Consider the following 27,436-nt stretch of genomic DNA (forward strand, 5'->3'; position numbering starts at 1 on the left):
TGTGACCTCCAAGCTTTACCATTTAAAGATACTGGGAGGGGCGCCTGGGTGGCTCAGTGGGTTAAGCCGCTGCCTTCGGCTCAGGTCATGATCTCAGGGTCCTGGGATCGAGTCCCGTATCGGGCTCTCTGCTTGGCAGGGAGCCTGCTTCTCTCTCTCTCTCTCTCTCTCTGCCTGCCTCTCTGTCTACTTGTGATCTCTCTCTGTCAAATAAATAAATAAAATCTTTTAAAAATAAATAAATAAATAAATAAAGATACTGGGAAATAGCCCTTGTGCTTTTTAAGAATGGTTTGCTACCCTAGGATTTTATCAAATGTGTCTCATTGAAAGCTCTGAAAAGGTTGGGAAGTTTATTCTTAAACTTTAAAATTGAAACAAATCAACCAAGAATTTTTAAAAACCTACAAATTAAGTGAGATGAAGGGGATCTTTTACTGTTTGGTTTGCTAGTATATTATTTGATTATTTGTAACCCTATATTTATCAAGTCTTTTTTTACATCTGAAGTCAAGCAAGGTTCAGTCAGAACTATATCGTTACTTACCACTGTTATATTTCCTTATTGCCTTGTGAAGAAATTTTTTACAAGCATCAAATTTGATCGTTCTTATTAAATATCTTATTAAATATCTTTTGCTTATATTTAAAAATATAATTTCTGTGTTAAATTTTAAAGACTAGTTTTAAATGACGGAAAAAATTCAGAATTTGTGTTCCTTTTCTAAGTTCTGTTTTTTAAAGCATGTCATATAACAGTAACCCTGTTTTTTTTCCCCTTCCAAGGCAGCCAACAGTTAGATTCCATTCATGTAACACAGTTGGAGAGAGATACCGTTTTAGTGTGTTTAGATAGTAAGTACTATTTTAAAGTTTATTCCAAGTATACTACTTGATATAACAGATCTTTTAATGGAATTAATTCTACTATACTATAATTCAAGATTTTCACTTTTCTAACTTAAAGGTGACTTTTTTTAATTGATGAAAAACCTAAATTGGCTACGGATATAGTAATTAATTGATCTGTTTGTTAATACTATTCTCTGTTAACTTTTTCTTTATTTTGTTGGACCTACTTGGAAACATATTAGGACAGCTTGCCATAACCCTTGGGTAAAATTTTGTATAAAACTATTCTTTATAAAATTCTGTATAAAACTGAGGGTTTTTTCCTACCTCACTGTAATTAATGTAAAAAATAGAAGGTTATACTAGTATAGTCACTTTGTCATATGACATGAACTTTGAGAGTCCTGTAGAAGTGAGAGTCTAACATACAGATTTGACACCTTCACCTGCTGCTCATGATTCTTTTGATGCAAGGAGAGATGTTAGTGATAGAAGTATATTGTACTATAAGCAGTTGAGAAGCAGAAAAAACTTCAACAACAGGAATTATTTCAATTTTCAAAGAAGTCTGCTTCTTAAAACCCACTTATTTTTATACAGTAAATGCAAGGTAAAATTCACCCAGACTTAAAATTATACTTGAAATTTGGCAATATTCCAATATTTTTAAATTACTGGACCTGTCCATAGGTGTTCAGGGTAATTTTAAAAATTTTTTAAATTGTTCTATTACTGAATTTGCCTGTATTTTTGTCCTAATTTCTATTCTCTAAAGACTTCCCTAGTGAATTTGCCTTATAGAATCATAAAGATCATCTAATATTATAGAGAAGTAAACCAAAGCCTCAATTGTTTCATTCACCAATCATCCATTCTTTAAGTGCTTTTGATTCTTTAAGTACTGGTAAGATTGAAGTGTTATTCTGTTACTTTTAAGTGAATTTGATAAATTCTTTTTTATCCAAACAAGTAGGAAGTTCAGTAGTGATTAAGTAAATCATCAAAATTTAATATTAATAATGTTGAACATTTAGTGCTGAAATCCCTAAAAACTTTCTGTAAATCTAAAGAAAATAAATTGTGCTTAGTTTTCATTTTATTAATTTATGTATTTTATCAAAAAATGTCAAAAACCTTTGATTGGCTGAGCCCTCCATTTCCCAATTATTGAAGGTAAATGGAAAGGTGACTTCTTGGAGCTTTGGGGGTTTTTTTAAGGGAACAGAATGCTTTAAAATTGAGTTGTCAGCTATACAGTATAAATCAGTTTTAGTAAGCAGCAATAGAGATAGGCCTATAATCACAAATCATGGTAGATAAGAAAGTAATGCAGAGAAAGGGTGTGTTCTAAGTCAGAGTTAAAGATGGTTAAATTAAAAACAAATAGGTGAAAAATAGATTTGTGTATACTCACCATCCCAGAGTTTACTTATAAGAAATTATGACCCTTGAGAAGTACTGCTTGTTGCTCCTGTGTACCTCTATACAATATTATTCATATACTACAGTTATGGATTACTACAAATATTACTTATCATATGTTATATAATTGGTAAGGGAAAAAAATCAACCCCATTTGCTAAGTACTGAGCACTAAGGTCGCCACTTTGAAACACCATGCTTTTTAAAAAATGAGAATGTAAGTGTTCAGTATATCCTAAAAAGAAAGAAAAAAAGAAAAAAAAAGTATTTACTAAAGAAGGCACTTTTATGTCTTATAAAACAGTTTTACACACATTAATGACAGTTTTTCAGTGGGCATACTTGAATCATGACAATAAATAGTTGAATTTTATTAAAAATATTTGTTCTGTATCCATATAAAATCCACATAACAAGTTCCATTTATTTTTAGAAGATTTGCATTTCCGGTTTTGATTTGCTTTTTCTTTTTTTAAGAATTTGTAAAAATTGTAAATCTACAAGGAAGACTAAAATCAAGTAAGAAACTGGCCTCCGAGCTAAGTTTTGATTTTCGCATTGAATCTGTAGGTAAGTCTGCTTTTTTAGAAATTTCAGTATATTGACATACAATATCCTGTTTGAGATATACATCATAGTCATTTGATATTTTATACATTATGAAATGATCCCCACAATAAGTCTAGTTAGTACCTTTCACCATACAGAGTTACCACAGCGATGTTGACTTTATTCCCTATACTGTACTTTACATCCCATTGACTTGTCTTATAACTGGAAGTTTGTACCTCTTCATCCCCTTCACCTATTTTGCCTAGGCCTCTGTTTTTTTAATAATATGTTTAGAATACTTGATTTTTTGTTCATTCCATACTTAGGGTTGTCCAGACCAGCACTGTCTCGTAGAAGTTTCAGTGATGTGGAAATGTTTTGTGTGCTTTTAAATATAGTAGTCATTAATCACACCTGTTAAGTACTTGAAACGTGGCTACTGATCATTTTAATTTTTTTAATTCTGATGTAATTTGGGGTTCCTGGGTGGCTCAGTTGGTTAAGCAACTGCCTTCGGCTCAGGTTGTGATCCTGGAGTCTCAGGATCGAGTCCCGCATCAGGCTTCCAGCTCTGTGGGGAGTCTGCTTCTCCTCTGACCCACCTCCCTTTTGTGCTCTCTCTCTCTCTCTCTCTCGCTCTCTCGCTCTCTCATTCTCTCTCTCTCAAATAATCTTTTAAAGATAAGAAAATAAATTTCAATGTAATTTTAATGTTAATAGCCACATGTGGACAATTGCTATATCATATTGGACAGTGTAGGTCTAGACCTTAATAAATCTTCTGTTATTGTTTCCTGAGTATTTAAAACTTGAAATCATTTTTTAAATTTCTGTTCATTGTTCCCTTTGCTGCATGAAGTGAATTATGTTCTTCCAGTTTTTTTCCAAATCGTAAAGGTATTTGTGTGATGTGATTAATGGTATTAGATATGCTTTAATTCTTTGCCATGTAAAGTTCTGGTTGGGGTGTTGATGGTAATTGCTTTTAGGTCCACTTATGTATAAATAACTAGTTTCCCATAGGACTTCGAAACTAATGCCATTTTAATTTGCTTCCTTGTCAATGAGTATTTTACTCTGGATACTCATTGGTTTTATGATAAAAATTATTATATTTTATTGTTGTTTGCATCCTCATTGGTTATATGTCAGTAAATATTTTCCCAGGGATGATAGAACTTATGAAAAAATACCATAACTGGAAGTATTTTGGACAATATATGATATAAGTCAAAAATAGTTAAAAACAAAGTTGGCAATTTTCATTTGGGCCATAAAAAATACATGTATTTCATAACTAAATGCATATTCTTAAAAAATGTGTTTCTCAACATTTAGAAAGTTTCTGTTTTATCTATTAAATATTTTAATGATTTCTCAACTGGAATTTTGCCCTTTTGCAAAGTACATTCATCCCTCTGTGTAAAACATTTTAAATAAAAGTAATTTGCTTGCACCTGGAAAATTTAATTTATTGAAGCAGGAAACTTAAATGTTCTGTAGATGGCCAGACAAAACGGATTTTGAAACTAGTTTCTTCTTTCACTCCTTTATGTGCTGGATATTGCATACCACTTTCCAAGATTTAATATTTTCAGTAGGGATTCTGACATAGAGATCTTTAGTTCCTTTTCATTTTAACTGAAACATACTGGTACCTAAACTTTTTCATATGTGTCACATTTTTCAAGGAATTCTAATTGTTACACAGAAGTTTGTTCCTCTTAAGCTACCACCTCTCTTGCTAGTGAACTTGGAAATAATTACAAGGATCCTCCTGGGTAAAAAAAAAAGACCTTTTAAATCACCTTTTAAAAATAAAACTAGTAACTAAGTTTTTATTTGTCACAGTAAAGCATGTGATTTGTTACTGTAATATACTTTTATTTTTATTGAGCTAACTTATATTCCCAGAACATTCTTACATTAACTTTTTACAGAGTCCGTATTCTAGTACGAAACAAAACGCTTCAGTCACTTTCTCTCTTTACCTTTACTGTGTAGGGTATGTGGCTAACTCTCCAAAATCAAATGGGCTCTCTCCCTCACTGTCTGCACTTCAATGACTGAAGCCCCCTGCCAGGAAGGGCCGGTCTCCTCCCCGAAAATTGTGTAGCCTGCCCACTCTAGTTCTAAACCTCTGAGTTACCCCATAAGGATGCCTCTAGCCTAGCCTGCTTGAAACCAAGCAGAAGATAGAGATGGACAAGGCACAAGAACAGGTTTCCCTCCAAGACCTTCAGGCCACACCAGGAGAACTGGGGAGATAGGTAGGGAGTCAGAGGGGCTGTGGCATGTTATACAGTGGACACACTTTGGGGTCATGGTCACTCCTGAATCCAAAGCCATTGGGAAGTTGAGCAAGCTTGTCAGTGAACCATCCTGTGGACAGTGGGGCCTCCAAGTCCAGGGCAAAGGCCCAGGGGGCTCCAGAGGCCTGAGGTGGGTGGGGGTTGGGGGACTGAAGGCCGCAGCTGTGAGAACTACAACTGGGAGCCCCTCTGAATAAGAATTGGCTTACAGATCATAAATACTCAGTGTGTGGTTACACTTTGGATTTTAAGACAGGTTTTTGTTTTAAAATAAAATTTGCAGTAGGGAAATGTAAGTATAAATAAAAGATGCTTCCTTAATAGCTACTTGTAATTGTATGACAGTACTTAAATAACCATGTTTTTGATCCAAAAACCCAATTATATATGTTTTATTTTTTTATTCATCTAAGACAAAAGGTAGCATATGAAAGAGAAATCAATGTTGATATCCAGGTCAGTAGAAGTTAGCCCATGTTTAAATGAATGCTGGTTATATATATCTTTGAAAACTTGCATGACCCTGCCTCAATAAATTATTTGGGCTTAGGCATGGCTTAGCCACAAAAATGTTGGGAACTGATGGTCTAGACAGTGGAATTTTGCACCAAGCACTTGGAGAGCTTTACGTTAGTATTTATTTAAAACGGTGAAGGAAATGTATAATGAATTACTCTGTGCTTTTAGTTTCAGTTCTCTCTAATCTTTTTTAGTATGCCTTCAAGATAGTGTGTTGGCTTTCTGGAAACATGGAATGCAGGGTAAAAGCTTCAAATCAGATGAGGTAAGGCTTCTCACTTTACCTCCCGTGATTTCCACAAAAGATTTTAAATGTCGAAACACTCATTTTATGCATTTTCTTTCTGAACCCACATTACTCTGTTTAGTGCCTTTAGTGCTATGAACTGGTAGAACAAAATTGCCAGTATTTCCCCTTCAGATAATTTTCTTTTGTATTCATTGTATGATTCTCAGTGGCCTCAAGGGATTGTCAAACATGAGTTTGTACAGTTATAGTTCTCTACTTTGTAATTTGTAAATGTGATTGCTAAGGTTACTAAACTTCTCTGAAGTTGGTAAGTCTTTCCATAATCAATAAATGTATAGCTTCTTTTTAAATATTATATTTAAAATTCTAAGTTACAATATATTAGATCACGGGACTAAGGAAAAATCTATTAACTCATTTAGTAAATTATTGAGTACAACAACATGTAAGACACTATTATTATAGCACTATAAGGCATAATGAAGTATAATTATAAATAATAACAAACCTTTAGAACATCTGTGTTCTAGGCATTTTATAAGTATTAGCTTATTTATGGGGCGCCTGGGTGGCTCAGTGGGTTAAAGCCTCTGCCTTCGGCTCGGGTCATGATCCCGGGGTCCTGGGATCGAGCCCCGCATCGGGCTCTCTGCTCTGCAGGGACCTTGCTTCCTCCTCTCTCTCTCTGCCTGCCTCTCTGCCTGCTTGTGATCTCTGTCTGTCAAATAAATAAATAAATAAAATCTTTTTTTAAAAAAAAAGTATTAGCTTATTTAAAGCCGATAATCCAATGGGGTTAGGTACTATTCATATTCCCATTTTTTTAAAAGATATTTTTATTCATTTGAGAGAGAGAGTAAGCAAGCGAGAAAGCACAAGCAGCAGAGGGAGAGGGAGAAGCTGGGGGAGCCAGATGCGGGGCTCAATCCCAGGACTCTGGGATCATCACCTGAGTTGAAAGCAGACACTTAACCGACTGAGCCCTCATTTCTCCATTTTTTGTAGGCACAGAGTGGTTAAGTTATCTTGCTCAGAGTTAAGTGACTAGATAAATGGCAGAGTCTGGATTTGAAGGGAGTGTCTTCAAAAATCACTTCTAGTTGAGATAATCAGGCTACATTTCATGCAGGAGAGGGACTTGGCATCCCGCCTTGAGAGAGGAATCCTAATAGTTAAGATGATACTAATGTAGACATTTCCTACTCATATGAGTACCTCTGTAATTCTTTTACACCATTGTGTCACACATTTGGGATTTATTTTAAAACTGAAAGTCTTCAATTTGAATTACCTTTATTTTTATGCATGCTCATATTTATATGTGACGGATTATTTGTACCTCTTACATGCGTTTGGAGTTAGAATGCTTCCATGAGAAAACAGCATAAATCAGCTGTCTTTGGTATGTCGGTTTTATCTAGTTATCATGTCACTAAATGTCACCAGGTCCCTGCATTTAATGAAACCTGCAGTCCTACTTACTGCCATAAAATTAATTGTCCTTAGATGCTTTTCTCAGTGTGTCACTCCTGTGGTTAGAAATCTATAGAAAATATCTGTTTCTTACTGTATCACATACAAATTCTATGTCCTATTTTTAACTCATCTTGCTTAAGTGGGGGGCTTGGGGGATAGGGAAGGAAAAAAATGAAACAAGATGGGACAGGAGGGAGACAAACCATAAGAGACTCTTAATCTTACAAACAAACTGAGGGTTGCTGGGGGGAGGGGGTGTGGAGAGGGTGGTTGGATTATGGACATTGGGGAAGGTATGTGCTTTGGTGAGTTCTGTGAAGTGTGTAAACCTGGCAATTCATATACCTGTACCCCTGGGGCTAATAATACATTATATGTTAGTAAAAAATTTAAGGAAAAAACTCATCTTGCTTACCTCTTTCGTTTTCTCATCCTTCATTTGGGCCTATGATATTCATCAATTAATGCTCAACCATTCAACGACAATGATTGGAACATTTCTGAACTTAATACTCTGAGAATCAGTTCAATTCAAATTCAGATCAGTAGTATAGAACTATTAACTTCCTGCTTCAAGGTTATTAGTTCTGTCCTCCCAGCTAGACTGAAAATTCATTGATAACAGAGTATTTTTATACCTGTTCAGATCCACACTGTTGTAGCTTGGACTCCTCCAAACGCTGACCTTAGCCTAAGACCAGGAATCAAGTGTGGGTAGTTTATTGGGAGTAGATCCCAAAAATCAAGTGATGGAATGAGGATTCTAGGATAGATAGGGGATAGGGCACCTGCGTGGTTCAGTGGGTTAAATCCTCTGCCTTCGGCTCGGGTCATGATCCCGTGGTCCTGGGATTGAGCTCCGTGTCGGGCTCTGTGCTCAGCGGGGAGCCTGCTTCCGCCTCTCTCTCTCTCTGCCTGCCTCTTTGCCTGCTTGTGATCTCTGTTTGTCAAATAAATAAATAAATAAATCTTTTAAAAAAAAAAAAGATAAGAGAGGGGCAAAAAACAAAAAACAACAAATAGTATATTAATAAACTGGTTCCCACTGTGGGCGCCAGGGCTTAACCCTAAAGGGACCACTGAGGCAGGGTATAGAGCACATTTCAGAATAGACTCATTTGAAGATGGGAAGCTGTGCATTTATATACCAACTGCTGTCTCTTTTGATTAAGTGTTATTCCCAGGAGTATAAACTCCCCACACTTCGGAATAGTATGTGCACCTGAGTTTGTACCTTCTACAGCTTTGGAGAAAATAGAGCAGAGGAACACCATAGGTAACACTACAGTCAGACACGAGGACTTGCGAGTGCCCAGCACAGCTCTGTGGAAGTCAGGGGGGATCTGGGTGCCACCTCAAGCTTCTGCACTGAGGGAAAGGAAGTTAGAGTGGAGGCTCCGCAGTTCAGCAAACTGGAATTCAAATCCTGGGTCTATCAGTTATTTGATCTTAAGCAAGTTACTCAACTTCTCTGAGCCTTAGATTTTTGTTTGTTTGTTTGTTTCTTTGTTTTAAATAATATGGGAATTATAATATATATCACAAAGAGTTCTAAGGAAAGTACCTGACCAATACCAGATGTTCTATAAATGTTGATTTATTTCTTACCAATAAGGCAGTCAAAAAACAAAACCTACTGAAATTTATTTCATTTGAGGAACTGAGCCTATCAAAAATTACCATGGGGTGCCTGGGTGGCTCAGTGGGTTAAAGCCTCTGCCTTCAGCTCAGGTCATGATCCCAGGGTGTTGGGATCGAGCCCTGCATCGGACTTTGCTCAGTGCGGAGCCTGCTTCCCCCTCTCTCTCTACCTGCCTCTCTGCCTACATGTGATTTCTGTCTGTCAAATAAATAAATAAAATCTTTAAAAAAAAAAAATTACCCTCACGTTTAATAATTGCTCTAAGTGGTTTTTAAATTATGATTTAAATAATATGGGGACAAAGGTATGACTATAGATATTTTCTTTTCATAGGTTACCCAGGAGATTTCAGATGAAACAAGAGTTTTCCGCTTATTGGGATCAGACAGGTAATAGTTTGGTTGTTTAATTTCATTACCAAAGGAGTTCAGTAGTTGTGTTCTTAATTATATTATCACCCTGTAACTGTTTCAAATAGGATTCTTAGAGGGCTCACCAACTGAGAAAAATTTCCTTGTATCTTTATTGAGACAGAGAAGAAAAATTTAAATATTTGGTGAAGCAGTCTTTTCACCAGTGTGAGGATCCTGATTCTAGAGATAGTTATAGTCCGCCAAGACTAAGTGTGTTAATAGAGTTGTTTATGTCCCTAGTACCATGATATATTTCAGGTCCCTTCATTTTTATCATTTGTTCCTAGTTTGTTATCTTCTATTAACTATCACAACATAAACCCAAAAGTATATGGGTTTTTTCCTGACATTTTTGTATCATTTTGTATCAGAAAACATTTGACTCCATTTCTGAAGTCAGTCTCAATTAAAAGGAATTACATCGTCTCTGTGATCAAAATGAAAGACAAATCCTAAAACTGTGCCATCTTAGGGAAAATATTTACTAGTTTTTGTTTTCCAAAGTCTGCATTATCTACTCTACAACTAATAAAATAACCCTCCCTTCCTATTTTCCCACAAAAATTGTTACTGCAGCAAAACTGGCTACAGTAGTAGGCATCAGTTGTGAGACGAGGATGACAAACCTCTGGTCTTCCAGTGTCGGCTGCTCATAGAATCACTGTTCGGATGGGTGTCTCTTAGATCCTGTTTTCTTCTCTAAGTTCTTCTTTCACCCCCTTCTTGATAGTTGACCCTTGAGCAACACAGTTTTGAACTGCATGGGTCCACTTACGTGCAGATTTTTTCAATAAATACAGTACAGTACTGTAAATGTTTTTGCCCTAGGAATTTTTAAAATAACTATTTTCTCTAGCTTACTTTACCGTAAGAATACAGTATGTAAATGCATAGAGCATACAGAATATGTGGTAATCGACTGAATCAACTGTTCATGTTATCTGTAAGGCCTCCAGTCAGCAATAGGCCATTCAGAGTTAGGTTTGCAGGGAGTTAAAAGTTACACAGGATTTTCAACTGTGCAGGAGGTCAGCGCCCCTAACCTTCATGTTGTTCTAGAATCAATTGTGTTCTAAAGCTTTATTATACTTTCTGTTGGCATATATGAGTAGGCAAATTTGGTTTTAGTTGGAGTAAGATAATGAGACTATCCTCAAATGTTTTCGGTATTTTATACTCAGAAATTTATCAGTTGTTATTCAGTTTTGTTTTTGAGCTATAAAGTGTAAAGCTGAATTTGACAGTGCACTTGTGATCTTTATGAGAATATGAGCAATGATACTCTTTCCTTGTTTGATATTAGTATTTGAGTGAAGCATGCAATCTCTATTTTTACTCTTAAACAAGCCTTTTGTTTTGGTTTAATTGCAGGGTTGTCGTTTTGGAAAGTAGGCCAACAGAAAATCCTACTGCACACAGCAATCTTTACATCTTGGCTGGACATGAAAATAGTTACTAAACAACAAAAACTGATCTCAAATGACAAGAAAATGACCATACTCCATTGAAAGCAAAAAATGTCTTAAGTTCAGTACAAACTACACTATGATTTACTTTAACTTTTATGGGTTATATCTCAAATGATCTGTACCTTAAGGTAGAATTCAATATTTTCTGTAGCTGGAAACAGCTGTTCTATCTCTTGCCACTGTGTGGTGGTTATATCAAGTTTGCTTAATAAAAGCTATGAGACAAATAGTCCTCTAGTTCCAGGAAACACAGTCTTTTAAAAAAATAATGTTTGTAACAAGGGTGCCATGATATTTTTAGATAACTCATGTGATTATCTTCAGAGAGATAAATTTAGTGATAGTTTTCTTATTTTATACCATGTTTTATTCCTTCTTAATGAGCATAATTTGATAAAAAAAATTGTCAAGTAAGCCTTTCACTTTTACATTGGCCATTCTGTATGTTTTTGTAAAATAGAATATTTAATCCTTATTTATTAATCTCTCGCTGGAGTGGTGTGATATATGTAACTTTTAGCAGAGGAGGGTTTCAGAGCAGCTTAAATTTTTTTTTAATGTATAAAAATTTTGTTTACCTTTTAAGAGTAGTACTTTGAGGGGTTAAAGGCAGTGTGTTTGGGTTAGTACATACACGCAGTTTTGCTTAACACAAGTATTTTATAATACAGGATCATCCAGAATTGCCTTAAGAGGGAATTTTGAGTTTTCGATAATAATATACGGGGTCATACAGAAGATATTGATAATGGTTGAAATACTGTTAGAGGGGTGTGTATGTCTAGATGTGACTACCATGTGTATGTATTCTTGACAAGCAGTATAATATACCTGTGATTTTTTTTACATTAGGGATCATGCATAATAAATTAATATTCATATATATTATCATCCCTGATGTAGGGGGGGATGTATTTAACTGCCCATGATATGTATTTTACTTATACTATACCAGAGGGGAACTGTAAAGCAGCTACATGTGTAATCTTGGTTTTTTTTTCACATATGTAGGTATTCATTTTGAGTAGGTTTAAGAAAAAAAAATCTTTAAATAAAATTGAATTCCTAATGGGATAGTATAAATAAGTATTATAAAAACCAGTATTCTAAAAATAAGAAGGGATAGGGCCATTTTGAGTTTGCTTCTCTTTTGCTATTGTCAGTATTCAAAATTAAAGTGTCACATTTGGTACCTGTTGTCTTAATGCACTTACTGAGAACAGTTAGCATTGAGATGATGAACAAGAGGTTAGCAATAGTGAAGTATAGATTATTTTCAGCAGTTACTTGAGAGGAAGACAGTATAACAATCTTTCAGTCTTTAGCAATTCTGTAAAATAGTATTATCATCCCCATTTTTCAGATGAGGAAATAAGGGTTTAGCCAGGTTGGGAGAGTCACCCCGTTCACACAGCAAGTTGGTGGTTGAGCCAGACTATGAGTCTTGTGACTCTGTTCTTTTCACTATGCAAACAATAAAATGTTATGCAAATAAAATATAAAGTAAATTTTCTTTAAAAATGCACATATGATCTGATTTTAGTAAGTGTGTGCTTATTTCTTTTGGGTATGTTAAAGGGGACCTCTGAACTGAAGGACACTGGATACACTCCATGGCAGGGACCATACTCAAAAATGAAATATTTACATACTAGATACAAAGATCAGTGTCCTCCTCCTTCTCACTGAATCCTGGCAGCCAGACCTTCCCATCCCAACAATATGTGAAATCTCTGTGCAATCTGGCCAGTTCAAGTGGAAAGACCTAAAAGAGATCCTGACATGAAAATCCTAGTTAACACACCGCTCCATGCATCCAGAGCCTGCAGGTCATCTTATAGTCCTGTGCTGTTAATAATGATAAAACAACCAAGACAAAATATCTGAGGGAAACCTACCACATAAGAGGGAGAGCTTTTAAAATAAAACATAATATCTTCACAAACTTGGGGTAAGCAAAGACTTCCCAAACAGAACATTAAGGCTTTGACCATAAAAGAAAACGTTTATATAAAATGGATTTAATTAAAATTAAGATACTCCATTATCTAAGGACACCCTTATAAGAAGGAAAGGACAAGCCACAAAATAGAGAAGAGACTTGCATTACATATGTCCACATGTACCCACAAGATACAAGATCTTCCACAAATCCTTAAGAAAAAAGGCAGACGGGGGACTGGCTGGCTGAATCAATAGAGCACGAGACTCTTGGTCTCAGGTTTGGGAGTTTGAGCCCCACACTGGGTGTAGAGGTTACTTTAAAAATAATAAGATCTTTAAAAACAAAAAAGGCAGACAACTCAATAGAAAAATGGGCAAAAGATTTTGAATAAACACTCCACAAAAGGTAAAATCTGGGTAGCAGTAAATATATGGAAATGCATTCCACTACCTTGGTGATCAGAGGAATGCAAATTAAAACAACGCAGTACTTTCACACATCAACCAAAATGGCTACAATAAAAAGGACAGACAAACACAAACCCTGGTGAGGTTGTGGGGAAGCCAGAGCACTTACACACTGCTAGTAGGAATGTAAAATGGCACAATACTTTGGAAGACGGTTTGGCAGTTTCTTAAAACAGTAAATATAGATTTACCATATGACCCGACAATTCTACTCCTACGTATCTGCCCAAGAGAAAACATGTCCACATAAAGGCTTGAATGCAAATGCCCAAAGGTGCATTATCCATAATAGCCAACAAGTAGAAGCAACCCAAATATCCACCAGCTGGTAAATGGATAAACAATATGTGTTCTCTCCATGCAATGGAATATTCAGCAATGAAAAGGAACAACATATGATAAATGCTAGAGTGCAGATGAGCCTCAAAAACGTTAGGTCAAAGAAACTAGTTCTAAAAGTTCCCATACTGTAATGATTATCTGAAATGTCCAGAAAGGTAATTCTGTGGAGACAGAAGGTAGACTAGGAGCAGGGGTTGAGAAGGGAGAGTGACTGAGCATGGGGTTTCTGTGTGAGATAATGAAAATGTTCTAAAATGAGATGGGGGGGGGCACCTGGGTGGCTCAGTCGGTTGAGTATTAAGACTTGTCTTCGGCTCAGGTCCTGATCTTGGGGTCGTGAGATCGAGCCCTACCTCAGGCTCTGCACTTAGCAGGGAGTCTACTGAAGATTCTCTCTCCCTCTCTCTGTGTTGCTCCCCCTGCCCCAAATAAATAAATAAGTCTTTAAAAAATAAATAAAATGATAGGACACCTGAGTGGCTCAGGCAGTTAAGCATCTGCCTTTGGTCGTGATCCCAGGGTCCTGGGATCAAGCCTCACATCTGGCTCCCTTCTCCCTCTGCCCCTCCCCCTGCTCACATGAGAGCTCGTGCTCGCTCTCTCTCTGTCTCAAATTAAAAAAAAAAAAAAAAAAGACTTTAAAAAAAATGAGACTGGGGTGCCTGGGTGGCTCAGTGGGTTAAGCCTCTGCCTTCCGCTCAGGTCATGATCCCGGGGTCCGGGGATGGAGCCCCGCATCGGGCTCTCTGCTCAGCGGGGAGCCTGCTTCCCTTCCTCTCTCTCTGCCTGCCTCTCTGCCTACTTGTGATCTCTCTCTGTCAAATAAATAAATAATCTTTAAAAAAAAAAATGAGACTGATGATAGCTGCACAACTGTAAACTTACTAAAAAAACATTTATCTGCACAGTTAAAATGACTACATTGTATGGTATTTTAAATACACCTGAATAAAGCTAAATAGAAAAAGAACATCCAAGAGGTCAATAAATAATGATAAAAGTATTCAAATTCATTAGTTACCAGAGAAAAACAAATGGAAACAATGATCCCAGTACAAAATAACACCACATCCCACCAGCATGACTAAATGACAAAAGAGGGCAATAGGAAAAGTGTTGATGAGGATGTAGGACAGCTGGAACTCACGCACTATTGGCAGGAGTGGGAACTGGTACAGTCACTTTGAAAAACAGCCTCAGTGGACACATCTCAGTACCCGGCATTTCCAGTCCTACGTGAACGCCTCAAAAACATGTTTACCAAAAGACCAAGAAGACTGTTCGTAGCCACATTATCCATAGTTTCCCAAAACTGGAAACAACCCAAATGTCCATGTACAGTTGAAAGGATAAGTTGTGAGATATTCACAAGTCAGATACCGTGATGCAAGAACATGCCTTTCCACACCTCTTCCCCAAAATAAGTATAAGTTTCCAGGTAAGAATCCAGAAGACATTTAAAAACATTAAAAGTAGACTGTCAGACAGATCTCACTTAAACGGAGTTCCAAAACATGGAAAGTAATCGATAGTGTTAGAAATCACTACAGGATAGTGGTTACTCTTGAGCAGGAGTGAGGGAATCAATCGGTTGAGATGGGTCCCGAGGGGATGCTTTTGAGGTACTGGAAATGTTCCATTTTTCACTTCTCAACAAGCTCTACACTGATGACCGATGCATTCTTTTTGCATGTATGTCAATAAAAAATTTTCATCAGAGTCTCTGCCAAGACCTGTCCTGGGGAGAATATTCTTTAATTTTCAACATTAACCCAATGATACCGGAAGTGGGACTCCTATTTATAAATGAGAAAACCAGAGAGGTGAGTCATTGGCACGGATTTTTCCACAGAAGGGGGAATGAGACTTACTTGGGGAGCCAGCTGTGTGGAAAATAAGAGTGAGCAGGAGTAAGGGAAGGCTCCGGCAGATCTCACACACATGAAATGAGAAGTGGAGGAAGAAGGATTTGCTGAGCCTCAAACTGGCAGTGCGGCTCTGTGAGCGCAGCATCTTGGCCAGTCAGTGGGGAGCCCCAGAGCAAAGACTGCCCTGAGAGGGTTTTCGTGTTAGAAAAGATGGGCTCTGCTTTTAAAACCATAGGGAAGGGGCGCCTGGGTGGCTCAGTGGGTTAAAGCCTCTGCCTTAGGATCAGGTCATGATCCCAGGGTCCTGGTATTGAGCCCCACATCAATCTCCCCACTCAGCAGGGAGGCTGCTTCCCCCTCTCACTCTCTGCCTGCTTCTCTGCCTACTTGTGATCTCTGTCAAATAAATAAATAAAAATCTTTAAAAAAACAAAAACAAACAAAAAACAATAGAGTGGCCATAAGATTTAAAACAAAACAAAACAAAAACCATAGGGAACTCAGTCATTAGCAGGGAGCAGCCAAGCGAAAGCTTGGACAAAGCTGAGCTGAATTCTGAAGATGAACTCATTTCTTGCAGCAGTTTCTCTCTTGAAGGGAGATCTGATTGGCACCGACCTGTAGCCGCCACACTCACACACAGTTAATTGGAAAGCTGGGGTGAATCTCAGATCCATCTGTCTGAATCCAGACAGTCCCTTTAGGACCATATGGAGACCTACCAAGTATAGCTCAAATATCTACAAAAGCCATTAAACTAGTCGATATCTCTGACGGAAATGCAGTATTTGGAAATGGAAAGATGGCAGTAAAAAGCATTCCAGGCAGAGGAAACTATCTGAAATATACATAAGTGACAGTTAAGTTGCTGAATCTGGCTTCTTTGGCTGTTCTTTGGTGGTTACAGATTCGAGAAAAAGCAGCAGAACTGGGCTCACAGAAGACCTAGTTGCAGGAGCCAGGCTGTGCCCCCTTGGGGCCTCCGGAGGAATCCACTTTGAGATTCCGGTCCTGAGGGAAGAGAACCTTCTCAGCCTGGGGATGGTTATCCCTTGGCCGGGGAGGGGAAGGTACCTTGAATGACAGTCATAGTGACACAGATAGCCAAAGGAGAAGATGGAAGGAAGGTTGGGCTTTAACAGGATAAGTGGATGCTGAACTGGCAAAAGGAACAGATGTGCTATGTAGTTCTAAACCATCACTTGGGGAAGCTTAAAACACCAAAGCTGCTCACCACGTGTGAGTGAAATGGTTCATTAAATCATTATGATCTTCACCCACAAGTTCTGTCCTCAGCAATTTTGGTGAGTGTAAGATTTAGCACACTCTAAATATGACATTCAATTTTGGATATATGACTTCATCCTGGTCATGTTTGTCAAGTCTAAATCTTCCTGGATTAGTTACTTTACTGTGGTTATTTGTGATTAACTACAGGACACAGAGAATCCAGTGATCGTGGGTTAGTCCTGGAGCCCCTGCCAAAGCATCCCAACCCTTTGACGTGTAACTGCTCCATGTAAAGCACTGACTGTATCAAGCTTTCAAGTATAGGCTTCTGTTTACGGTGAATACCACTATCCACTTAAATTCCTTAAAGCACAGGGAGGTCTGGGTGGCTCAGTGGGTTAAGCATCTGCTTTCCGCTCAGGTCATGATCGCAGGGTCCTGGGACTCGTGGGGCTCCCTGCTCAGTAGGGAGTCTGCTTCTCCCTCTGATCCCCTCCCCTGTGCTCTCTATCACTCTCTCTCTCAAATAAATACTATCTTAAAAAAAAAAAAAGAATAAGGAACAATGAGGGGGGCCAGGTGGCTCAGTTGGTTAAGCATCTGCCTTCGGCTCAGGTCATGTTCCCAGAGTCCTGGGATTGTGTCCTGCATCAGGCTTCCCACTCAGTGGGGAGACTGCTTCTCCCCCTCCCTCTGCCACTCCTCACCACACATGTGGGCTCTCTCTATCAAATAAATAAAATCTATTTTTAAAAAATAGAATAAGGAACAATGACACTTATATCTGCATCCCCAACACCAAATAGTTCCTGACATGTAGTACGTCATTAATAAACATTTGTTGTATTAAACTACAATCGAATGAACTTTGAGTAGGTAATGCAGTAACCCACTCATGTATAAATAGTAAAAATTTTCTGTGACTCAAGAGTCTTGCTCCTATAAAATGCAATTACGTTGTAAATACCTTCCAGTTTTCTGAAATTGAGGAAAGTATTGGTAGTAAATCAATTAAAATTATTTATTCTAAGAATATTAGTCAGGATCTAGGCAACAGAACAAGAAACCACAGAGGTATTTTACCAGAGAATTAATATGTGGAGTTGTTTCACAGATGTTAGCAGAAACAGGACATGAGGAGAACAATCATTGCAGGAAGCAGTTACCACCAGCAGGGTGGGAGGAACCAATGGGCCCCATTTGGGATTACTAGAAGCTGGTGACTCAGATGATCAAATCCCACTTCTGGGTGTACCCAAAAGACTGAAGTCAGGGTCTCAAAGAGATATCTGTATATCCATAGCAGCATTATTCACAATAGCTAAATAAGAAACATGAAATATGAAAATAGAATGCCAATTGCCACGGCAATGGAAAGTTACCGTACACTGGGTACAGCGTTGCCATTTTACAAGATGGCAGAGCTCTCAGATGGTGAAGACGGCCGCACAACACCATGAAAGCTCCGGATACCACTGGGCTGTCCACTCGAAATGGTAAAGATAGTACATTTCATGTTACTTGCCTCTTACCACAATTTAAAAACAAAGAAAAGACTGACAATACCAAGCTTACAATGATGTGGAGTACCTGAGACTCTCCTTATTTTGTTGAGGAGCATGCAAATGGTACAGCCATTGTGAGAAACCATACGGCGCTGCCTTGGAAGGTTACACATGCATTTGCCTTGTAATCCCACCATCCCAGCTCTAGGAATTTACCCACCTAGGTGTGCTGGCCGAGGAACTTTTTGATAAGCAGGGCTCAGGGATGGGGGGAAGGGTAACGTGAGACGTACTTGTGGTGTGGGTGGACTTCATCAATGTGAATACCCAGTTATGATACTGTACCGTAGTTTGGCAAGATGTTATCATCGGTGGAAATTGGGCAGTTTACAGGATCTTTACAGCAGCATGTGAATCAGCAATTACCAAAAAAAAATAAATAAATAATAGTAATAATAATAAAATAACTAAAAGAAAGAAAAAAATTCCCGATCAGTATAAGAAATAATTTTCCTGGTTTCACACAGACAAAAAAGGGTAGAACTCAGATCTGAGTCCGACTGGCCCTCCTTCTCATGCTGTCTCCATCCTCTGAGACCACCATTGGGTGGCTGCACAATGTGGTGGGAAGAGGGCTGCTCTGGCAGTGGGAAGCCTGGCTCCCTGAGGAGGACCCTCTGAGCGTTGCTTAGGGCTCTGAGTGACTCAAAGGATGTGCTTTCACTGAGAAGCTTTGAGTGAACCTATAAATTTACATGTTTTCAGTATGGAAAACCTTTTAGTAGGGAAAATGAAGTTCCCATCTGAACAGAAAGTAGTCTACAGGTTATCAGTAGCATGGTGATAAGAACAGTAAAGGCTAACACGGAACACTCAGCCCTCACAATGACTTGGGAGGTCGCTAAGCATAAAGAGGTTGAGTCACTTGCCCGAGTCCTCACAGATGGCTCATAGCAGAGCTAGAGGCCCCATCCGGCTCCAGAGTTCACGCTCTAAGTAGGATAATCAGGTTGGATGAAGAAAAATAAGTATGTTGCTGTGTGAAGTGCAGGATTTCTTATTGTTTGGGGGAAATATTGTTTAAATGTGTATTTTTTAGAAGAACCGTGTGGATTCATTTTAGATGCCTCCCGGTGCCTCACTGCTAATACTTGATAAGCCATTCCTTTGAAACCTGCTTACAGTAATAGGATTTCCTCCTGTGGTTGTAACTGTGACCTTCACTCAATCCTCGGCATGTATGCCGCTTAAAGATGACCTTATGAAACTAGATCTTTTGGGTCAACAGATGCTTAAAAATTCAATGGTTGACCTGGGAGATGTATCTAAGGGCCCAGTGGTTTCTGTTTGTACAGAGTTACTTAGACAGCAGTGAATAAGCACCACAAAGTTGAGAGGACTTGAAGTATTAACTCCATTCGAGAAACGAATGCAGTTTTATAACAATCTATCTGAAAAGAAATCTCGCTTTAAGCGAAGAGTATTTTTAAAATGCAATTAATTCACGCTCCCTGTCCTCTCCCCCACCTTGTCACACCCATGAATATTTCTGTTTCAATACTGGGTTTTCTTAAGGTGGATGTCTATTTCTTTTGCCAGGGAATTGGAGTTCCCCAATTTGAAGCCATAGGGGGGTGTGGCAGGTGGAAAGAATAGAAATCAGAATTGAGACCCAGGTTCTTGCCTGTTGGCTGCCCAGAGCAAAAAAAAAAAAAATTTTTTTTTTTTTACTCTGAATGCCTCACATACGTTTTTTAAGGATTTTATTTATTTATTTGTCAGAAAGAGAGACACCAAGAGCAGGAACCCAAGTAAGGGGGAGTGGAAGAGGGAGAAGCAGGCTTTCCACCGAGCAGGGAACCCGACATGGGGCTGGATCCCAGGACCAGAGCCAAAGGAAGACACTTAACAACTGAGCCATTCAGGTGCCCCTCATTACACATTTTCTGTGTCTGTTTCCTCAAATGCCAGGTGTGCCTTCTCGTCTTCCCAGACCTATTAGAAGTATTTTGAAAAGCCCTCCATGTTCTCCTATCTAGTTTCCTTCTTGTTTTAAGTGGGTTGGGAAGGAAAATCATTTCATGGGCACACACAGAAAATAGTTAATAACTGTCACTTAGGGACACTTACGTTTCAGGCTCAATAACCATATTATCTCCAATCTTTATAATAATCCTACATGGTTGGATATATTAACTGGCTGGAATTATTAACGGCCTCATTTTATAATAGAAGCTGAGTGTGGGGAGGCAGGAGCACCGGCCATGCACACTGACATGGTGTTTAATGTCAGGGAAAGTCACTTCCTGGTCCCCTGTGCCCAGCATGGTGGCTGACGTGCACCAGCTCTCAGGAAAAGCCTGCTTTCCAAACAGCTGTGTTTGTGTCACAGCTTTAAGCTGGAGTTCAGAAAGTTATTAATATGCTTTCCTATTTCTTCAGTCTCATAAATTTACCTCTGGAAAATTAACTTTTTTTCCAGTATATAAGGACTCAAAATCATAAAGCACGGAAATGTGCATAGATTGCCTTATTTAAGATAAGTATGGTGGGCAATCAACTGTTCAAGGTGGCAAAGAGATGTCCACTTTGAGGTTTTGAAACTCTGTTTCCTGACGAAGTATCATCGTATACACTGATTCATCCGCTGGTAGCTCAGGGCCAGCCACAGAACTCCCCCAAGGTTTTAATGTTAATATTGCTGAGCTCTTAAGGCATTTGGGTCCAAGGGTGAAAGTACCGGATCCTTGCTTTAAAATCTGGAAATGCAAAAAAGGGACTGGGGTTGTTAAAGGAAGATTCAGAAACAAAGAAGGCTTCTAGAAGAGGAGGTGCTTTAAAAGGATGGCTTGCCATATGTAAAATGCAGTAAATATTTATTTTATTTTTTTAGAGAGAGAGAAAGTACATGCACGAGTGGGGTGGGGAGGAGGAGGGGGAAAGGGAATCTCAAGCAGGCTCCATGCTCAACACGGAGCCCAGACACAGTACTGGATCTTATGACCCTGAGATCATGACCTGAGCCGAAATCAAGAGTCAGACCCTTGACCCATTGAGCCACCCAGGTGCCCCTGCAGTAAGTATTTAAAGGGAAAAACACACAAAAAATAACTAAGGTTACATTAATTGGGGATGAAAATACTTTATTTCACTATTGGCTAGGCTCACATGTAAAGTCAAGGATGAGAGCCCTTATTTAATTTACAGTTGTTTTCCCATACTTATATTAATTCACTAGTCTTGGGATAAAGGGAAAGGTTACTTACATGCCTGGTTCTGGAACGTTTGGCAGTGATCTGTCACTTTAGGTTGTTCACAGATGGTCTTCATTATTGCCATTCCCTATAGTGCCTCCAGAGCACGGGCTCTGCAAATCGGGGGGCTTGGGTTTAAAACCTGCCTTTGGACAGCCCTGGATACCCCAAACAACCCTGGAAGGCTTGTCTCCTTGGACCAACTTCTCTGAACCTCAGGTTCTTCTTACATAAAATGGGGCCTTTAATAACTCCAACCAGTTCATCTATCCAACCATGTAGGATTATTATAAAGCTTGGAGATAGTGTGGTTCCAGAGCCTGAAACGTGAGTGTCCCTAAGTGGTAGTTATTTAACTACTTTCTGTGTGTGCCCGCGAAATGATTTCCTTTCCAAATCCACTTAAAGGAAGGAAGGGAGGGAGGGAGAAAAAGCTTCCAGCATTGCTCTGTGTTCAGTACTTGGAGGAGATGTCAGTGCCCAGCCTTGGGGAGGTTAGTTCTCCTGAGTGTCAGAGTTGCACACAGAGGGAGTAACTGGACTCCTGTGAGAAGAAAGCATAATGACAAGTCTCATCTTCCCAGGGGGCTCTAAAAAAAAGAGGGCTCTACACTGTGCATTGTAAGTGTTTGGGGTCAAACTCCCCGTGCCCTATATTTTCATTAAAAAATCCTGACAACTGGGGCACCTGGGTAGCTCAGTCAGTTAGGTGTCTGTCTTCTGCAGGGGTCATGATCCTGGGGTCCTGGGATCCAGCCCCACGTCAGGGCTCCATGGTCGGCGGCATGTCTGCTTCTGCCTCTGCCCCTCTCCCTGCTTGTGTTCTCTTGCTCACTCTCTCTCTCAAATTTAAAAAAACAACAAAAACAACCTTTATTTTTTTTTAAAGATTTATTTATTTATTTATTTATTTGTCAGAGACAGAGGGAGAGAGAGTGAGCAAGCACAGGCAGACAGAGAGGCAGGCAGAGGCAGAGGGAGAAGCAGGCTCCCTGCCGAGCAAGGAGCCCGATGTGGGACTTGATCCCAGGACGCTGGGATCATGACCTGAGCTGAAGGCAGCCGCTTAACCAGCTGAGCCACCCAGGCGTCCCAAAACAACCTTTATTTTAAAAAAGTTCTGACAACCACCCCTACATGTTAGGTAGTTTCAGCAAAACAGGAGCAAAGGTTCTGGACTCACTGCTTATGTTCCCACCCCCACTTTGCAACTCGCTAGCTTTGTGTCCTTAGACAAAGGACTTAGCCATTCTAGAACTCACCTTCCTCGTGTGAAACCTCGTGATAATATTGGTGCCCATCTCCCAGGGTTGTTGTGAGGCTCACGTATGAAATATTCTGAACATAATGCCTGCCGGGAAGAAAACACTAGTTAAACGGTTGTTGCTATCGTTGTTTAGGCAATAGTAATTATCTTGCACAATTATCAAACACTAGGAAGAAGCTAGAAATGTTAGTCTTCTGACTCCACATGCCAGGCTCTTTCTCTTTTACCATGTGTTACACTACGGAATGTTTATTTGCCTCCTTCAGGGATTAAAATACCTCCATGCTGTTTGTGTGACCCGGGGACACTGAAGGAGTCTCTCTGATTATGGCAGTTACAAATGAAAGATCACCTTAAGGAGAAAAAGATAATGTTGTCTCACTGTTCTTTGCTCTTGCTTGAGAAGAGCCACATGTCGGACCATGTCTCAGTTACCAAGAACTCCACTTGCCAGGAGTTCTATTTCTCTGGTATTAAAACAAATTTCAGGGTGCCTGGGTGGCTCAGTGGGTTAAGCCTCTGCTTTCGGCCCAGGTCATGATCTCAGGGTCCTGGGATCGAGTCCCGCATCGGGCTCTCTGCTTGGCAGGGAGCCTGCTTCCTCCTCTCTCTCTCTCTCTGCCTACTTGTGATCTCTCTCTGTTAAATAAATAAATAAAAATCTTTAAAGATCTCTGTCAAATAAATAAATAAAAATCTTAAAAAAAAAAAAAAACCCACAAATTTCAGTCCTGCCAACCAAGAGCACTGCCGGTGATTTGAGGGCATTGCCTGTTAGAGAGGCCACAGTATCTTCTCTGTTTGGTGCTAAATGGTGACATCAACTGTTTGTCTCCCTTTCAAAGTTACCCTCTAATATTTCGCTCCAGCTTCCTCCAAACAAAACAACTGGTGCAGCTGCCAGTCACGCTGGCTTTCTGGTTCACTGCCTACTTAAGCGTAAAGAAATGGCGTCCTTGCTCCCTTATTTTAACTACTGCTGGGCTTGGCAGAGTTCCAGGCTCCTTGGGTACTGAACCTTGCAGAGTCCATAAAGTTAATTTTCCAAACTCACTGCAGCCTGGTATGAACTTCAGACGAGGCGGCACTGGAGGAAGTCACACTGACTTTCCCATACCACTTAAAAATATATTTTTTTAACTTGTCAAAAAGAAACATTCATCAGCATAGACTATAGGCTGGGCCATAAAACAAATCTTAATACACTGCAAAGAATTTAAATCATACAAAGAGAGTTCTCTGAAAAGAATGCAATTCGGATTCTAGACATCAGTAATAAAAAGATATCTAAAAGTCCCCAAGTAGTTGGAAATTAAACGACACACTATGGGCCAAACTGGAAGTCACAAGATAAGTTGGAAAATACTTTGAGCTGAATGAAAATAAAAATACAACATATTAAGGTTTCTGGGATGTGTTTTAAAGTATTGCCTAGGGGCGCCTGGGTGGCTCAGGGGGTTAAAGCCTCTGCCTTTGGCTCAGGTCGTGATCCCAGGGTCCTGAGATCGAGCCTTCCATCGGGCTCTATGCTCAGCGGGGAGCCTGCATCCTCCTCTCTCTGCCTGCCTCTCTGCCTACTTGTGATCTTTGCCTGTCAAATAGGTAAATAAAATCTTAAAGTATTGCCTAGAGGGTCCCCAGGGTGGTTCAGTCAGTTAAATGTCTGCTCAGGTCATGATCCTAGGGTCCTGGGATCAACCTCTGCACTGGGCTCCCTGCTCAGTGGGGAGCCTGCTTCTCCCTCTCTGACTTCTCCTGCTTGTGTTCCCTCTCTTGATATCTCTCTCTCTGTCAAATGAATAAATAAAGTATTAATAAATAAAGTAGAGCTTAGAGGGAAATGTATGGCATCGAATGCTTATAAACAACAGGCACCTAGGTGGCTCAGTGGGTTAAGCCTCTGCCTTTGGTTCAGGTCATAATCCCAGGGTCCTGGGATCGAGCCCCGTATCAGGCTCTCTTCTCAGCAGGGAGCCTGCTTCCCCCTCTCTCTCTGCCTGTTGCTCTGCCTGCTTCTCTGCCTACTTGTGATCTGTCAAATAAATAAATAAAATCTTTTTTTTTAAAAAAGGCTTATAAACAAGAAATATGTAAAATTAATGATCTAAGTTTCCATCTTAAAAAAAAAACTAGAAAAAGCATCTAAAAGCAAGACAAGCAGAAAGAAAAAGATAAAATCAATGAAATTGAAAAACAGAAAAATCAGAAAATCAACTAAACCAAAAGCTGTTTTTTTTAAAAGATCAATGAAATTGGTAAGACTTAGTCAAACTGATCAAGAAAAAGGGGGAAAAATTTACTGATCTCAAGAATGATAAGAGAGAACACCATTATATATCCTATAGATATTAAAAGGATAATAATGTGATAGTATCATATATGAACAACATTAAAAGGATGATGGTGTAATATTATGATATATGAACAACTTTATAGCTGTAAACTCCAATATCTAGACAAAATAGACAAATTCCTTGAAGATACAAGCTACCAAGACTCACTCAAGAAGAAATAGATACGCTGAATAGCCCTATATTTTATTAAAGAAATAGAACTTGTATTTTAAAACATTTCAGTAAGGAAAACTCCATATTCAGATGGCTTTATTGGAAAATTCTAACAAACGTTTAAGGAATGAATAATACCAATTTGATGTTAACTTCTCCGGAAAACAGAAGAGAAGGAAACACTTCCCCACTCATTTTATGAGATCAGTATTATCCTGACACCAAAACTAGACAAAGACATTTTGAAAACCATAGATCAATATCTCTGAAAAATATTAATGCAAAAATCCTCAATAAAATGTGACTAATTGACTCCAGCAACATATCGAAATGATAGAACACCATAACCAAGTTGGGTTTATCCCAGGAATGCAAGCTTTGTTTAACATTTTTATTTATTTATTTACAAAGATTTTATTTATTTATTTGACACACTCGGAGTGCACACAAGCAGAGGGAGGGACAGGCAGAGGAAGAAGCAGGATCCCTGCTGAGCAGAGAGCCAGACATAGGGAATCCAGGACCCTGGGATCATGACCTGAGCTGAAAGCAGACACTTAAAGGACTGAGCCACCTGCCCCTTTTTTTGTTTTGTTTTTGAGATTTTATTTATTTATTTGACAGAGAGAGAGAGAACATGAGCAGGGAGAGGGGCAGAGGGAGAGAGAGAAGCAGATTCCCTGCTCAACAATGAGACCAACTCAATCTTACAGCCCCCCGAGATCATGACCTGAGCCGAAATCAGACACTTAACTGACTGAGCCACCCAGGTGCCCCTCAACATTTTTAAATCTATGAATGCAATTCACTATATCAACAGACTAAATAAGAAAAATCATGCTCAGGTACTTTCCTCCTAAGATCAGTCACAGAAATGTCTGCTCTCACCATTCCTGCTTGATGTCACATGGGAGGACCTATCAAGTGCAGGATGGCAAGAAAAAGAAAAGGTATACCAGTTAGGAAGAACTAAACCTATCCACGTTTGCTGGTGACATGACTGCCTACATAGAAAACCCCAAGGAATTTACAAAAAGCTAGAACTTGTGAGAAAACATCCAGAAGGTAAATAAGCATATGAAAAACTGCTCAGCATTAGTTATTAGGAAAATGCAAATTAAAACCACAGGATACAATTACCTACCTATTAGAATGGCTAAAATCAAAAGACCTGAATAGGAGTGTTGGCAAAGATGCAGAGTAATTGGAACATTGCTGGCAGAAATGTAAAATGGCATAGTCACTTTGGAAAACATTTTGGCAATTACTTACAATAACATGTATTTATCCTGTGACCCAGCAGTACTCCTCCTAAGTATTATTTTCCCAAGAGAAAGGAAAACATATGTTCACACAAAAGACCATGCATGAATGTTTATAGTGGCTTGATTTATAATCACCAAGACTAGAAACAACTCAAATGTTCTTCAGCTGGAAATAGATAAACAAAGTCTGGTTTTTATAATGGAATACCACTCAGCAATAAAAAAGAATGAACTATGGAGATACTCAACTACATGGGTGAATCTCAAATGCATGTTAAGTAAAAGAAGTTTAGTTAGTCTCAAAAGGTTGCATTTATATGACATCTTGGAAAAGGCAAAGCTATTGAGACAGAAAACACATCAGTGGTTGCCATTAGCAAACAATTTCTAGGAGGTTCACAGACCACCTGTAGCTCATCCCTGGACCCCATCTATATGCTACTCCCTGGTCCGGGAAGCCACCCATTCCTCTCTTCCCAGCTCCTTCCTGAAACCTATCCAGATTTACCTTCAGTGGCATGCTGCTTGGTGCGGGATTGGTCCCCGTTTTATAAACGGTCCCCGTTTATAGACCGTATAACATTCTTCTCTCCTCAGGTATCACTTCCAGGGCAAACACCCATCTCAGTGCTGGGCGTATGGAATGAGCTAGATGATGAAGTACTGACTGAGGCAGTCTGCCTAGTAGCAAACTATTTCATTCTTTCCCCAAATCCATGAACTTCCCACCATTGTGCTCAGACTTGAGTAAATAGGAGCCATCTGAGAGAAGGATGGGAATATGGAACCTAAAACAGGGACACCTGGCTGGCTTGGTCGGTAGAGCATAGGACTCTTCACCTCAGGGTCCCGAGTTTGAGTCCCACCTTTGACCTGGGG

General features: G+C 39.1%; 2 protein-coding genes and 1 long non-coding RNA gene across 8 annotated transcripts in view; 2 read left to right on the forward strand and 1 right to left on the reverse strand.

Moving 5' to 3' along the window:
* MAP4K5 (mitogen-activated protein kinase kinase kinase kinase 5) overlaps nucleotides 1-12,439 on the forward strand; it is a 112,632-nt gene extending 100,193 nt beyond the window's left edge. For 2 of the 6 annotated variants that reach the window (XM_032871150.1, XM_032871152.1), the window contains exons 29-34: nucleotides 787-855; nucleotides 2,752-2,844; nucleotides 3,686-3,723; nucleotides 5,852-5,922; nucleotides 9,359-9,414; nucleotides 10,810-12,439. In XM_032871150.1, the coding sequence (XP_032727041.1) occupies nucleotides 787-855; nucleotides 2,752-2,844; nucleotides 3,686-3,723; nucleotides 5,852-5,922; nucleotides 9,359-9,414; nucleotides 10,810-10,946 (464 nt within the window). In that variant the 3' untranslated portion in view covers nucleotides 10,947-12,439. Of the gene's footprint in view, nucleotides 1-786; nucleotides 856-2,751; nucleotides 2,845-3,685; nucleotides 3,724-5,851; nucleotides 5,923-7,269; nucleotides 7,310-9,358; nucleotides 9,415-10,809 lie in introns of all 6 variants that reach the window. The other 4 variants (XM_032871154.1, XM_032871155.1, XM_032871156.1 and 1 more) reach the window with 3 other exon arrangements.
* Nucleotides 12,440-21,040: 8,601 nt separating this feature from the next.
* CDKL1 (cyclin dependent kinase like 1) overlaps nucleotides 21,041-27,436 on the forward strand; it is a 61,863-nt gene continuing 55,467 nt past the window's right edge. The window contains exon 1 of the mRNA XM_032871160.1: nucleotides 21,041-21,132. The gene's annotated coding sequence lies outside the window, so the exon portion shown is untranslated. The remainder of the gene's footprint in view (nucleotides 21,133-27,436) is intronic.
* On the reverse strand, nucleotides 21,619-27,130 carry LOC116875572. Its single transcript, XR_004384226.1, has 3 exons — nucleotides 27,066-27,130; nucleotides 22,781-22,869; nucleotides 21,619-21,631 (listed from the first exon to the last, which is right to left on the reverse strand). It is a non-coding gene; the product is annotated as an uncharacterized LOC116875572 (long non-coding RNA).

Source organism: Lontra canadensis, unplaced genomic scaffold (assembly GCF_010015895.1).
Source record: "Lontra canadensis isolate GAN:19392208 unplaced genomic scaffold, GSC_riverotter_1.0 scaffold42, whole genome shotgun sequence".
Classification (NCBI taxonomy): domain Eukaryota; kingdom Metazoa; phylum Chordata; class Mammalia; order Carnivora; family Mustelidae; genus Lontra; species Lontra canadensis.